The following is a 14,160-nucleotide window of genomic DNA, read 5'->3' on the forward strand; positions in this document are numbered from 1 at the left end:
ACTTTGACCACAAAGGACACACTTGTCTTTCATTTATTGTTTACCATTTCATTTATTGTTACTATTTCATTTATTGTTTATTATTTCATTTATTGTTTATTTTTTCATTTATTGCTTACTATTTCATTTCATTGGTTTAATTTATCCTTGCAAATTAAACAAAAATATCAACTGCATTAAATGTCCTGAGTGGTCTGACTGTCAGCTGGAAAAGCAGTCAGAGTATCAGCAGTGGCTGGACTGCAGAATGAACAGTGGTGCTGTAGTTTAAGCAGCAGTTTAAGGTCACACACAGATATGATGTAACAGTTTGTTTAAGCAGCTTGATTAATTAAACTTTGTCATTAGAGTATGAGCATATTAAAAAACATTGATGGAAATGGTCAAATATTTAACATACAAGCGATTTCTGGAAAGACTCAAAAGCTTCAAATCCTGAATTCAACCTGAAGTTTGAAAACCCAAACGATTCAATGAAATCTGCATCACTGCTGGTGATCATTGTGTGACTGTCACCACAGACAGCAGACACAAAACTCTGGTTCACTGTGACACAAATGAGCTTTATCTGCTGATGACAGGCCTTACCAGCAGTGTGTGATTTATATGGAAAAGTCCTACGTTCTAACTTGAAATAAAGTAGAAATATCACAGTGAAATACTAAACAGCCATGAGACATTTCGTGTTTCATATTGTACAGATTAAAGTAACAATTTCTTTTTGAAATGTCACCACATTTCTCACATGAATGTAATGCAGTCAAAAGAGCAACAGTTCCTTCTACATTGTAGTGATGGAGCAGGATAAAGTAGCCTTAAATGGACATTGTCAAGGAATATAATTCAAAGTTGAACTCAAGCACATTATCTGAGTAAATGCACTAGCTGCTTTTTGTCACTGACAAATGATGAAGCAATACTACAGGACATGGGCTGATTAAAATCTATCCATCATGTTCTCTAAAGAGTAGAGAAGTAACCTGCTGCTCAAGAATATGATGGGGTTTTTTTTGTGGGTCTATTGGGATGTCTAACTTTCAGTATGCAGAAGGATGTATGTGCTGGTTCGGATGCAGACGCAGGAGGCGGGTTACAGAAACAAAAGTCAAACTTTAATGACTGAGGCTTACATGAAGGTAATGTCAGTCCACAAGATTTAGCAACAAAACAGCAGGCGAAAGTCAACAAAAACATAAGAAACAAGAAACAAAGCAACAAAAACATGTTCAAGAAAACAAAGGTTTAGAATCAAAATATCCAAGTAAACCTTCCAGCTGCAAGGCTGACAGGTGGGACTGATATCCATTTCTTCCACTGCTGTATGGTCCAGTTCTGATGCTCACATGCCCAATGTTGCTGCTTTCTGCAGTGCACAAGGGTCACCATGGGCACCCTGACTGGTCTGTGGCTATGCAGATCCAGACAGAACAAACTGTGATGCACTGTGTATTCTGACACCTTTCTATCAGAACCAGCATTAATTTCTTCAGCAATTTAAGCAACAGGAGTAGTCTATTGGATAGGACCATATGAGCCAGTCTTCACTCCACACATGCATCAGTGAGTGTTGGCCACCCATGACCCTGTCACCGGTTCACCACTGTTCCTTCCTTGGACCACTTTTGATAGATACTGACCACTGCAGATCAGAAACACCCCACAAGAGCTGCAGTTTTGGAGATGCTCTGACCCAGGCATTTAACCATCACAATTTGGCCCTTGTTAAACTCACTCATATCTTTATGCTTGCCCATTTTTCCTGCTTCGAACACATCAACTTTGAGGACAAAACATTCACTTGCTCCCAAATATATCCAACCCACTAACAGGTGCCATGATGAAGAGATAATCAGTGTTATGTGCGCACACACGCATATATATATATATATGTATATATATATGTATATATATATGTATATATATATGTATATATATATGTATATATATATGTATATATATATGTATATATATATGTATACATATACACGTATACATATACACGTATACATACACATGTATACATACATATATATGTAGGGTCAAATGTACAACCTAGTATTCTGAGTTAAATGGTAAAATCCAGGACTTGGGTCAAACCAACCCAGAGTGGGTTCTGTGTGAGTATGAGTCTGTGTAATGCTCTTATAATTATCATTATTGTTACTATGTGCAGATCAGTGTCCGCTGTCCCGGAGACAACATGCAGGCTGGAGGGTCTGCTGGGGTTTGTGCAGGAGTCCACGCCCCTCTGGTGACAGTAAAAGCCTGCACGGTCCGGCTGAGGATCCAGGAAGGTTGGCGGACACAGAGGAAAGGCGGCACATCATGATCCAAGACTCCACCGAGTAAAGGCTTCGAGTCCAGCTCTCATCTAAAGGTAAGTAAGACTTTGACACTGATAACGATCTCCGCAGGACACACTGCTGGTCACTGGTCACCGCTCACAGCACAATAGCGCAGTTTGTTTTTGGCGGAGCGCGTCACAAACTAGTTTCCACTGATTCCCGTTAGTTTCCTCTCAGACACATGAGCAGGGACTGAACACCGAGGGATCTGTGTAAAAGAAAGTGACCAGCAGAGCGTTTAACAGCGATCTGCAGCTCAGATCACCCTGAAAACCCCCATCATCAGTGTTTTAAGGTCGGAGCTGGGAGCAGACGACTGATGGACTGTTTGTGCTGATCTCAGGATGAATCACAGCTGCTCTCACTGCAGGAGCTCTTCTTCCGTTTCACAGCAAAGTCTACAACAAAAGTGTGTCTCATTAAAGAAAAAGAAAAAAAAATAAAAGAGTCTGTTCCTGCAATGCGGGTAGTTTTTTTTCCATGTCCCTAATGAGGCAGGACTTTGTGTGTGCCTGGGGCTGGGTGTGTTCCAAACATGTCTGTTTTTGGATATCTGGGATTCAGACAAGTTTCCTGTCAGGAAGGGACGAGGATATGGCCTGCTCAGCTCTATTCAATGGCTGACTCATCCAGCGGCAAGACAGTAGTTTTCCTACAGCAGCTGTAGGCTTTCTTGAAGTCTCTTTACTCCCCTTTTCTCTGTGCTGTTTCTTTTTTTATAATGTCACCCTATTATTAGAGACTTTAAAGGGTCCTGTGAGTTGTGGAGACCAACAGGGGTCATGTTGTGACTCTATGTAACTATCAGTGTCAGTGTGCAGAGGCAAACTTCAAAAAATGTTGAATGATAAATTCTGAACATCTACAGTGTATCATCTATCTATTAATTGTTTTGGTTTATTTATCCAGCACACAGAGTTTCTTAAAGTGTTTCCTTGGTTCTAAGTATCTTTTACTTCTGGTATACAGCTATGCAAATACATTTTTAACACAGATATCAAGATATCAGTCAAGGGATTCATTTGCCTCAAGATTCATTTAGGTTCACGTCACTGTATAATCCAGCATAGTACAAAATGTAAACAAAGTTTTACACATTACTGTAGCGTTAAACTGGAAACTCCACCATCATAAATACAAGTAAAAGGAGGGTTTTTGATTTCTCCAAAAAAATAAATTTAAGTTTCTACTAAACCCCTTAACAGACTGGAAAAGGTTTAGTCTCTAAATTTAAACAAAGCGCAACATGTACGCAGTCAAAATTGTACAAGCACAACACAACTGAAACGTTATTTTCTACTTCTTCTGAAGTTGTTCTCGGATTTTATTAGTTGCTTTGAAATGTAGGATAATACAGCTGAACTCACAGCACATCATCTCTAAGTCATGTCTGTGGTGAGTTTGTCAGATCACATTGTGATTTTTAAACAACAGAAACATAAAACTATGGGAATTAGAACAGCTGTAGTGGGAATTCAGCTATAAGTGAGAGAGCAGAAGAGAAGTTGACAGATAAAGTGCGTTCTGTGTGTTTTCTCTTTACATACAAGCCTGAATGTCAGAATGGCTTTATCTAAATCAGATGTGTACGTCGTCTTTTTGGAAGCTGAGTAATAAATTGCTGAACTACCTCTTTAAAACAATGTAATGTAGTTTGTGGTGCTCCCAGCATTGTATAAATAATATTTTCATAATATTATCCCCATCCTTCAGCTATGCTTTGTCCCAAAGAGCACCATGTGATGGAAAACTGTTTTTAGTTACACACTGTTAAAGTTGTAGCAACAAAATAAAAACAAAACTTGCAAGTAAAAGCCCTGCATCAAAATATACTTAAAGCAGTAAAGTTTTGAATCAAGATTACATTGGAACCCCAGATTTCTGAGTATAGGGATGTAGCTCTAACAGATGTGGCCCCAGTAGGGAAATAATGGCGGACGGCAAGGAAGCTCATATGTTTGAGGGCCAAACTAGACGCTGGGCAGGCGCTATGTATTATGTGGTGACACAGAGAAGTAACAGGAAAAAAAGTCTGGACTAGATTTGTAAAAAGTTTTTTTATATGGAAAAGCACTTCACAGAGGATTAAATCAAGGACCATCAAAAGCTTGAAAAGCAGACAATTATGTTTTTATAATTTCTGGTTCTAAAAAATAGCATAACTTTTGCATTTTTAAAAAAATAAATAAATAAATTAAAAAAAAAAAAAAAAAAAAAAATATATATATATATATATATATATGCTTTTCAAACCCTTCAGTGAGTTTGGGGGTTCAGAGGGCTGAAACAAAACATTTCAGGCAGGAAAGGAGCAGTGTTTTCTGTGGGAATGAAGAACTTCCTTTCATGTGGTCTTTGGGCTCCGTAAGTTTGCAGACATTTTACATGCACAAGAGCAACAATATAGCACACCGTAGTTCAAACCAAATACAATAATAGGGGTTCTTGAAGTAGTTTTTCTTACATTTTCAGCAACAAAACAAAACCTCACTGGGACAGATGTAAACAAAGGCACACACAGCTATCTGCAAGGTTATATACAAACAAAGCTATGGGGGAAAATGATAGAACCATCAATAGCAAATTTAAACATTGCCTGAATAGCTGTTCTAAAACCTTCCTGTTGCTCTGACACTGAGGTGGAAGAATCAATAAATACATAATGTGTGAAAAATTTAATTGGACTCTGAAAAATATGACCTCTCTAAAAGCCCCCAGGCTTTTAGCATCCTATTCAACAATACCTAATCTGATTAATAATGGACTAAACTTTGAGTATAACTGTATTGACCTATTGATAGCAGCTGTCTCTTTTATGCTGTAGAGGTGCAGATGATACAACATTGCACATCTACCACCTTCTAGATTATTCATCAGACTCAAACAGCATGGCCAGTATTCATATTTATATTTCCTGTTGACATGTTTTACTTTAAAAATCTCTATTGTAAGCATTCATGACATGTCTTCTCAGTTTGAACACCACAGCCAATCTAAAGTCAGGCAGACACTTGAAACAGGATACTTGCAGCTGCAGCACTTTAGAGAAGGTGACCATAGAGAGTGTGAGCAGACAGCAGCATCAGGGAAACACCGCACATTTTCATCCTGCTGCTCTTAACAAAGTCAGGTTGGCAAGAGTCTGTAAAGAGATTCATGGCTCTAAGATGGTGTGCTGTATGTACACAACCAGATCTGCTGAGATCTGGTTTTGGTCAGTTTTGTCAGTCATCGTGTGCCCGGGTGTGAGACCACTTTGCAAACAAGTGGGCTTCTTGGATTGTGACGTTAATGTCCAAACACTTGTCACAAGCGTTTACAAAATTAGTCATTTATTTAGCGTTTTGTGGGCACAGACTTTTAAATAATTACATTGGAAATGTGCATTTGTGTAACGTCAAATGTCCTCTCAAGAGGTACTCATCAGGTTGAGGGAACATTAAGTACTGTATATGTTGGTAAATGTTTGTCATTACTGAGCTAATCCTTGGAGGACAAGAGGGAAAAGTAGAACATCCAAAGCTCCTCTGGACAGTGGGGGAAGTGCTTGGAGCTAAATGTTAATAACAGTGATAAATGTAGCAATCACCTGCTTGTAACATTAGCACTGTAGCATGCACTGAACATAAAAGATGGATGTAGCTTTCAGTTTTAAAAAGTGAAGCAAGCATGGAAGTGCCCTTAACCTGCATTCTTTCTAACAGCCAGCATGGGGCGACTTCTCTGGCTGCAAAAATAAGTCTGATTGTATAGAAGTCTATGAGAAAATGGCCCAACTTCTTACTTGATCTGTTTCCTCAAGCGTTTATAGTCTCACTTGCTAGTTTCAAGCGTCCTTGAATACATGTTGTTCATTTAGTAAATCATGGTCCCACTTAGAAGAAAACAGTTGATAAAGCAGGGTATGTGCATGACTACTTTGTGATCGACAAATTGCTATCCATAGTACCCTTAAAATGCTCCTCCAGATCCAGCCCTCACTTATAACATTTGATTTAAAAAGAGTTCTTTCAGTAGCAAGCCGCCTGTAGTTAAGCTGCCAAAATGCTGCAGATCTAGTGTAAATACCATCTTCATCATCTTGTTTTTGCATGTTGTTGTGGTAAAATCTGTTAATAATTGCTAAACACTGAGGCTGAATGTATTTGCAAATGGGTCAAGTAGTGGTCAAATGTGGCCTGATGGTGGCGCTACATGGAAAATCAAAGGGTCACATATTACAATGCATTGAGAGGGGAGCCTAAATTAAGGCTCATAAATTAGACTGTTAGGTTGGAATATCCCGTGAATTAAAGAATGGCATTGTTTCACCTCTCCATGGCCATTTCATTTTTTTCCCATTGTCCTCGCTAAAAGTCTAATGGCCCATTCTTTCCCAACAGGCATCATGATTCCTGTGATGGAATTCCGGCAGTTCTCTGAACAGCAGCCAGCATTCAGAGTCCTGAAGCCGTGGTGGGATGTGTTCACTGACTATCTGTCTGTAATCATGCTCATGATTGGTGTCTTTGGATGCACTCTTCAGGTCAGTGCCAATGCTTCACCAAGACGTCTCTACTTAAGGGAATGTAGCTAATGCACACACACAAGTTTGAACTCCAACATATTTATGAGATAAAAGCAGCAGCTCGACATTTTTTTGATTAAATCTACAATAATTTAATCTACCAGAGAAAGTCTATAGGCTCTCTGATGGAACATTTCTGCACTGCCTTCTGCACTGGCAAAAGCTCAAAACGCTAATTCTGTGCTTTTACAACCTGGCCTTCGTGCAGCAAAGGAAGCATTCAGCCCATCAGGAGCTCACAGTGGAAACATTTACCCACCCAGCCCCTTTTAGTAAACATCAGATTCCAAACTGCTGTGGCCTGCTGCTTGACTTCTCTCTCTGTGTGGAATAGGGACATTTTTGGCTGCTGTGAGGCTCTGTAGTGTAAATCCTGGAAATAATATCAAAACATTTTGAGAAAAACTGTTAACAGGATATTTATCAGGGTGGGATCAGCCATTGTTTCTCACTCTCACCATAACAGTGTTTGGACACGATCTAGCAGTCAGCAAATTGAGGGAATGATTAAATCTGTGGCCAAGTTTACTTTATAAGTTAATTCTTGTCATTACATTGTTTGACACAACAATCCCTTCATTTAGAGTTTAGAGGGAGAAACACAGAGATGTAGTTTGTGAAATTGTGCAGATCAGCTCGTCAGAGACCTCTGCAGACTTGACTTTGTGTCTGTGATGTCTGCAGCACAACTGCATTGCCCTTACTGTGGTAATAACGTCACTTTGTAGCCAGTCTTTATAAATGTGCATGCATAGACTGCCATAGTTTCTTACCATAAAGTGTGCGGAGTATTTGAGTTTCAGCCAGTCAGACTATACAGAATGTCTCTAACCAATGAATTGAAGTGCCCATTTCCTGTTGTTAGCAGAGGCAAGCAGCTGCCTCTTATTTACATTACAAGTAATCACCAAAGGCATTTGTTGTTTAATGATCCCGGCCTTTATACAGCACATTTGCATGCACTCGAGAAAGCAAATTACACACACAGAGTGGAGTTTATATCCATTTATCCATCCATTTTATACTGCTTTTTTCGGTAGAGAGTCATGGGGGCAGGAGCATATCCCAGCTGACACTGAGCGAGAGGCCAGGTGCACCCTGGACGGAATCAGTCCATTGCAGGTCTAACGCACAGAGACAGACACTCACACCTGCAGCCAATTTAGAATCACCAATTAGTCTATGCATATCTTTGGAAGGAAGCCCGATCACTCGGAGGAAACCCACGCAGGCACAGGGAGAACACGCAAACTGCACCCAGAAAGATCCCACCAGACCAGCAGGTTCAAACCCAGAACCTTCTTATGATGAGGTGACAGTGCTAATGACTGCATCACCGTGCTGCCCTACGGTTTACATACACTGCCACAACGTGGTACATCTCTGTGTACAAGCAGCAACTTCTGGTAACTTAACTTGAAATCTTGTTGGAATCCAACACACTTACTGCATGTGCACCACGCATTAGGTTAAAAAAAAAAAAAAGAACACCAGGATTGACTGAAGGTGCAAAAACAGAGGAAAAGCCAAACCTTATGGTAAAAATCCATATTCATTACATTTTGTATGTCTTGAAAAATTGGAGGTGTAAAACAAAAGAGAATATTAATATGCTTACTACTGCCATTCCTCATGACCTTTGACAACTAGGTGGCCCATCTGTTTTACAAACCAGCAAGAATTTTATTTAGTTTCTACATCGAAACTGAGGAACCAACAGTCATCTAGCTAAAAATGTACATAATCCTGCCCCCTTAGTGCCCGCTGCTTCCAGGTGAGACATTCAGAATGAGCAGCTGCCTCTCAGGCCCCTACTTTAATTTCTGGAGCTGCTTCTACTGACTCTAAAATGTCTCAGCCAAGAGCAATTAAAATCAAATGTTTTGTTGTTTTGTTGGCTGCAAGTGTGAACTCAAGTGTTGTCATCTACTACCTGTGTCTGTGGAGCTGAAGACCCAGTAGATTACTTTTTTATCATGAGAAAATGCTTAATGTTAGTGCAATGTGCAGCTAATGTTGCTAACATTACCATTTGCTCTGACCATATGTCCGCAGATTAAAGCTGTGTAGAAATTGTAACATTAGAGATTGTGGAAAAGTTATGAGCAAACTGAAGCCAACAAAGAAGGACCAGATGGGTTACTGTGTTTTCATGTTACCTGTTGTGCTTCAGTGAAACCTCAACTCATCTATTGTCTGACAAACTCACTATACATGAGTTATAAATAATGGCTGTGCTGTGAATACTGCAGTATTTCTATGTAAATTAATCACTCAGAGAGACATTTAGAAGCAATAGAAAGTCTTGGTCTCACACACTCACATCTGCTGAGTGGTCAAGCCTTGTACCCAGCATTGTCAATCACAGATGCAGAGACTGTCTTCTTCCTGAAGGGGTCGTGGACAGGAGTAGCTCAGCTGCATTTAAAGCTACAGAAACAGCCTGTTTAGAACAAGACTAAAACCAGAGGTTGCACAGTCATGGTAAAAAAATTAATCATCTGTGTAGTATTTTGGTGAAAAATTGAAAGACAATCTCGGGACATGTGAGGCTTTCATTAATTTGACATAAAAGGGCAAAATATGGGACCTTGAATATACAGTATATACAGTTCCTGCTGGCTATGCAGTTTTTCATTGTCTGTATGTTTGTGTGTACCAGGTGCAGTCAGAGGACAGAATGTGTAGTGAAAGTATAGCGTCTCCTCAGAGTACAAAGTGTCTGAATATACCAAATAGTTCAATTTTCCGCAGTGGATGTTGACCTATTTATACTTCTACAAACTACACAAGGTACTGCAGCAGTAATCTTTCCACTCTACTGTCACTCAGTCCAATAATAGCCGTGCACTGAGCAAAATTTGAAGTGCTGTGGAGTTGTGTTGTAATGAAAGATGTTCAGTTTGAGTGATAGACCCATGATTTGAAAGCTTATCAGATACTGATCTGTAGTGTTAAGACAGTGATAATCAAGTTGAAAAGTACTATATCAAATATATAATTTGGGTTCCATTTTTTTCCCCAGACAACTGCTTTCTTCTGCAAGAATCCTCTGCTGGGATCATTACTTTTTAAAACAGTTTTTCTTGCTTGCATGACATTTATGAAACCTGCATACTGCTGGAGAAAGCTGACAGAAACCTGATGACCTAAACATATTGACTGCTATGTCTAAATGTTTCCTTTATGTAATTGTGCTAATCTTTTGTTTATTTCTACATTTTGCTTTAGGTAATGCAAGATAAAATCATCTGCCTTCCTCAGAGAATATCATCAATTTCAGAGAACAGTAGTGAAGTGGAAGTGAAGTCACTGCTACACCTGCAATCCAATACCTCAGCTGTACCGAGAGAAATGACAGGCCTGAAAACTGATCTGGATCTTCAGCAGTACAGTTTCATCAATCAGATGTGTTACGAGAAGGCTCTGCATTGGTATGCCAAGTACTTTCCCTATTTAGTCCTCATACACACTCTAGTTTTCATGGTGTGTAGCAACTTCTGGTTCAAATTCCCTGGCTCTAGCTCTAAAATAGAGCATTTTATCTCTATGCTTGGAAAGTGCTTCGACTCTCCCTGGACCACGCGAGCGCTGTCGGAGGTGTCTGGAGAAAACCCAGAAGAAAAGGACCATAAAAAGAGCAGCACTTCGAGATCCAACATCGCTGTGTCTCCTGGAGAGGGCAGTCTGGAGAAGACGCAGTCCCTCCGATCGATCCCGGAGAAGATTGTAGTTGAAAAGCCATCAGCAAGTGTTCTTGATAAAAAAGAGGGTGAACAAGCTAAAGCTCTTTTTGAAAAGGTGAAGAAGTTCCGTTTGCATGTTGAAGAAGGAGATATTCTGTACCTTATGTATGTTCGCCAGACTGTGTTCAAGGTGTTCAAATTCCTCCTGATCATTGCCTATAACAGCTCTCTGGTGAACAAGGTGCGGAACAGAGTACGTTGCGAAGTTGAGATCCAGGATATGACAGGCTATAAAGACTTTGAATGCAATCACACCATGGCTCATCTGTTTTCAAAGCTTTCTTACTGTTACCTTTGTTTGGTGGCTGTTTATGGATTAACAAGCCTTTACACCTCCTACTGGCTGTTTTACCGCTCACTTAAGGAATACTCCTTTGAGTATGTGCGGCAGGAAACGGGCATTAACGACATCCCAGACGTCAAGAATGACTTTGCTTTCATGCTGCACATGATCGATCAGTATGACCCGCTGTACTCGAAAAGATTTGCAGTTTTTTTGTCCGAGGTCAGTGAGAACAAACTGAAACAGCTCAATCTCAACCACGAATGGACGACGGAGAAACTGCGTCAGAGACTCCAGACAAATGCCAACAACAGGCTTGAACTTCAGCTCTTCATGCTTCCTGGTTTACCCGACACTGTCTTTGAACTGACGGAGCTGCAGTCACTCAAGCTGGAGATCATCAACAATGTCACCATCCCCGCCTCAATCTCTCAGCTGGAAGACCTTCAGGAGCTGTCTCTTTACCAGTGCTCTTTAAAGTTGCACACAACTGCTACCTCCTTCCTCAAAGAGAACCTGAAAGTGCTGCGTGTGAAGTTCGACGACAACAGGGAACTTCCACACTGGATGTACGGCCTGCGCAACTTAGAGGAGCTCTGTCTCACCGGCTCACTCAGCCCCGATGCCTCCAAGAATATAGTTCTGGAGTCTCTGCGAGAGATGAAGTGTCTGAAAACTCTCTCCCTTAAGAGCAATTTGACCAAAATACCCCAGTCGATTGTGGATGTTTCCAGCCATCTGCAACGGCTGTATTTACACAATGATGGCACTAAGTTAGTGATGCTAAACAACCTGAAAAAGATGACCAATCTGATAGAGCTGGAGCTCGTGCGTTGTGATCTGGAACGTATTCCTCATGCAATCTTCAGCCTGACAAGTCTGCAAGAGCTGGACCTGAAAGAGAACAACCTTCGTTCTATAGAGGAGATTGTCAGCTTCCAGCATCTTCGAAAGCTTACATGCCTGAAGCTGTGGTACAACGGCATCATGTACATCCCGGAGCATATCAAAAAGCTCGGCAGCCTTGAGCGCCTCTACTTCAGCCACAACAAGATCGAGATATTGCCCTCGCACCTGTTCTTGTGCAACAAGTTGCGCTACCTGGACCTCTCCAACAATGACATCCGATTCATCCCTCCGGAAATCGGAGTCCTTCAGAGTCTGCAGTACTTCTCTGTCACTTGTAACAAAATTGAGAACTTACCAGATGAACTGTTCTTTTGCAAGAAGCTCAAAACGCTAAAGCTCGGCAAGAACTCGCTGTCCATACTCTCGCCAAAAATTTCCTACCTGGCTCTGCTGACCTACCTGGACCTCAAAGGGAATCACTTTGAGCTCCTGCCGCAGGAGCTTGGTTGCTGTCGTGCTTTGAAGCGCAGTGGCCTTATAGTCGAGGAAACACTCTTTGAAACTCTGCCTTCAGATGTCAGGGACCAAATGAAGGCTGAGTGAGACGCCTTAATGTAGCCGCAGTGCCTGCTGTTTGCTCGATACAGAACATTTTGTTTTATATGAAGTCATTATCATACATATGTATCACACTACTGGTAAGAGAGTTTTAGTTCAGAGGTTTATTTTCAAAATCCTTAATGGAAGAAAAATGACATATTCATATATTGTTACACTGAGAGTGGCTGCAACAGGGACATATCATCCGGCCACAAATCCTTTTTTAGAGGGGTAATTTAGCATTTTGGGAAAACATGCTTACTTTCTTGCCAAGAGTTTTAGGAAAAGATACATATCAACCTCATAACTGTACATTACAGCTGCAAAGATCAATGGATTAATTGATTAGTTGCCAACTATTGAATTCATTTCCAATTATTTTCATAATCAAGTAATTGGTTAGAGTGATTTTTTTAAGGAAAAAAGTTTCAGTCCTCAGATTGTGGCTTCTTAAATGTGAATCTTTTCTGGTTTCTTTCCTTCTCTATGGTAGTAAACTGACTATCTTTGTCAAAAGACATTTGAGAGTATAATCTTGGGTTTTGGGAAACACTGATTGATATTTTTCACTATTTGCTGACATTTTATAGCAAGAACAACTAATCGATTTGAGAATTGAGAAAATAATTACAGATTAATCGACAATGAAAATAATCGCTAGCTGCACGGCGACTGTACATTAACCAGGCCAACTCTTTCCCCCTGCAGTCTGGTTTCATATACAGACATGAGATTGATGCTGAACTTCTCACTCATCTCTAGGTAAGAAATGAGCAGGTTTCCCATAATGTTGAGGTATTTCTTTAAAGAAAATCTGTAACTGCTACATAAAAAAATATGAATGTAAATCCAAACTGAAGACCTCATTTAAGTGTTGGCCAGTAGCCTTATGCTGTATTGTACATATATTATGTTGCTCTGAAGAGACTGTTAGCTCACATGCACCGCAGCTGGGGAGAACAATAAAACAAAGGTCAGATCTAACACAAGTGTATAAGATAACTGAGATAAACAAATCCGTATTATAGAGTGCTGACATTTTAAAGTGCATTAAACCTAAAGGACTTTGTCATACTGGTGTTTTTCTTTGGCTGTTAAATTATGCATATGAAGTATGCAGCCGATAACAAACATGTATTTTCATAAGCCGTATTTTTATGTTGTTGAACAATAAAATTGGATTTACCTGTAAATGTCATTTGGAATTTCTAAAAGTCCACTAAAAGTGCAGCAGTGCTGCAGTGTTTGAAAGGGGTAACTGCAAATTGCAGCTTGTCCTATTTTCAGTTGTGTTGTGGGATAAGATACCACCTGCTGGCTGATGAGGATTAATAGGAGCAAAGAAGATTAATCTATTATTAATCATGCATGAGGCACACATGAAAACATAAAGTTGGTTTGAAGTTTCTGTAACAACAATTTCCAGGTAATTAAAGAAAAACAAACAAGTACATAAGTTTTGACTGCAATCACATTAAAATTCAGTCATTAAAAAATTTTTTATTTTATTCATTAAGTGTGTAACGGCATTGTGTTTACGAAAAAATCCATGTATAATTATGACTTAGTATCTCTTTAGTTCAAAATCATTACATTTAACCCGGGTATCTTGTACTGATCTTGATCTCTTCTCAGAATTATTGGACAGTAAATCATGAATAAGTGTCCAGTTTTATTAAATTTTGTGACTGCACAAATTAAACTCCCACAGTGAATTAATTTTGTTTGTTTTCAGTACAAGAAAATTGGCCTAAAAAATAACTTTTGTAA

The 14,160-nt window shown here is 39.8% G+C and overlaps 1 protein-coding gene across 1 annotated transcript; it reads left to right on the top strand.

Moving 5' to 3' along the window:
• The first annotated feature begins 2,233 nt into the window (after nt 1-2,233).
• Nucleotides 2,234-13,583, top strand: lrrc8c (leucine rich repeat containing 8 VRAC subunit C). The gene is made up of 3 exons (XM_023280012.3): nt 2,234-2,377; nt 6,728-6,870; nt 10,144-13,583. Exons 2-3 carry the CDS (start codon nt 6,733-6,735, stop codon nt 12,391-12,393), a joined length of 2,388 nt encoding a protein of 795 aa, XP_023135780.1. The 5' UTR covers nt 2,234-2,377; nt 6,728-6,732; the 3' UTR covers nt 12,394-13,583.
• The last annotated feature ends 577 nt before the right edge of the window (nt 13,584-14,160 follow it).

Source organism: Amphiprion ocellaris, chromosome 2 (genome assembly GCF_022539595.1).
Source record: "Amphiprion ocellaris isolate individual 3 ecotype Okinawa chromosome 2, ASM2253959v1, whole genome shotgun sequence".
NCBI lineage: Eukaryota > Metazoa > Chordata > Actinopteri > Pomacentridae > Amphiprion > Amphiprion ocellaris.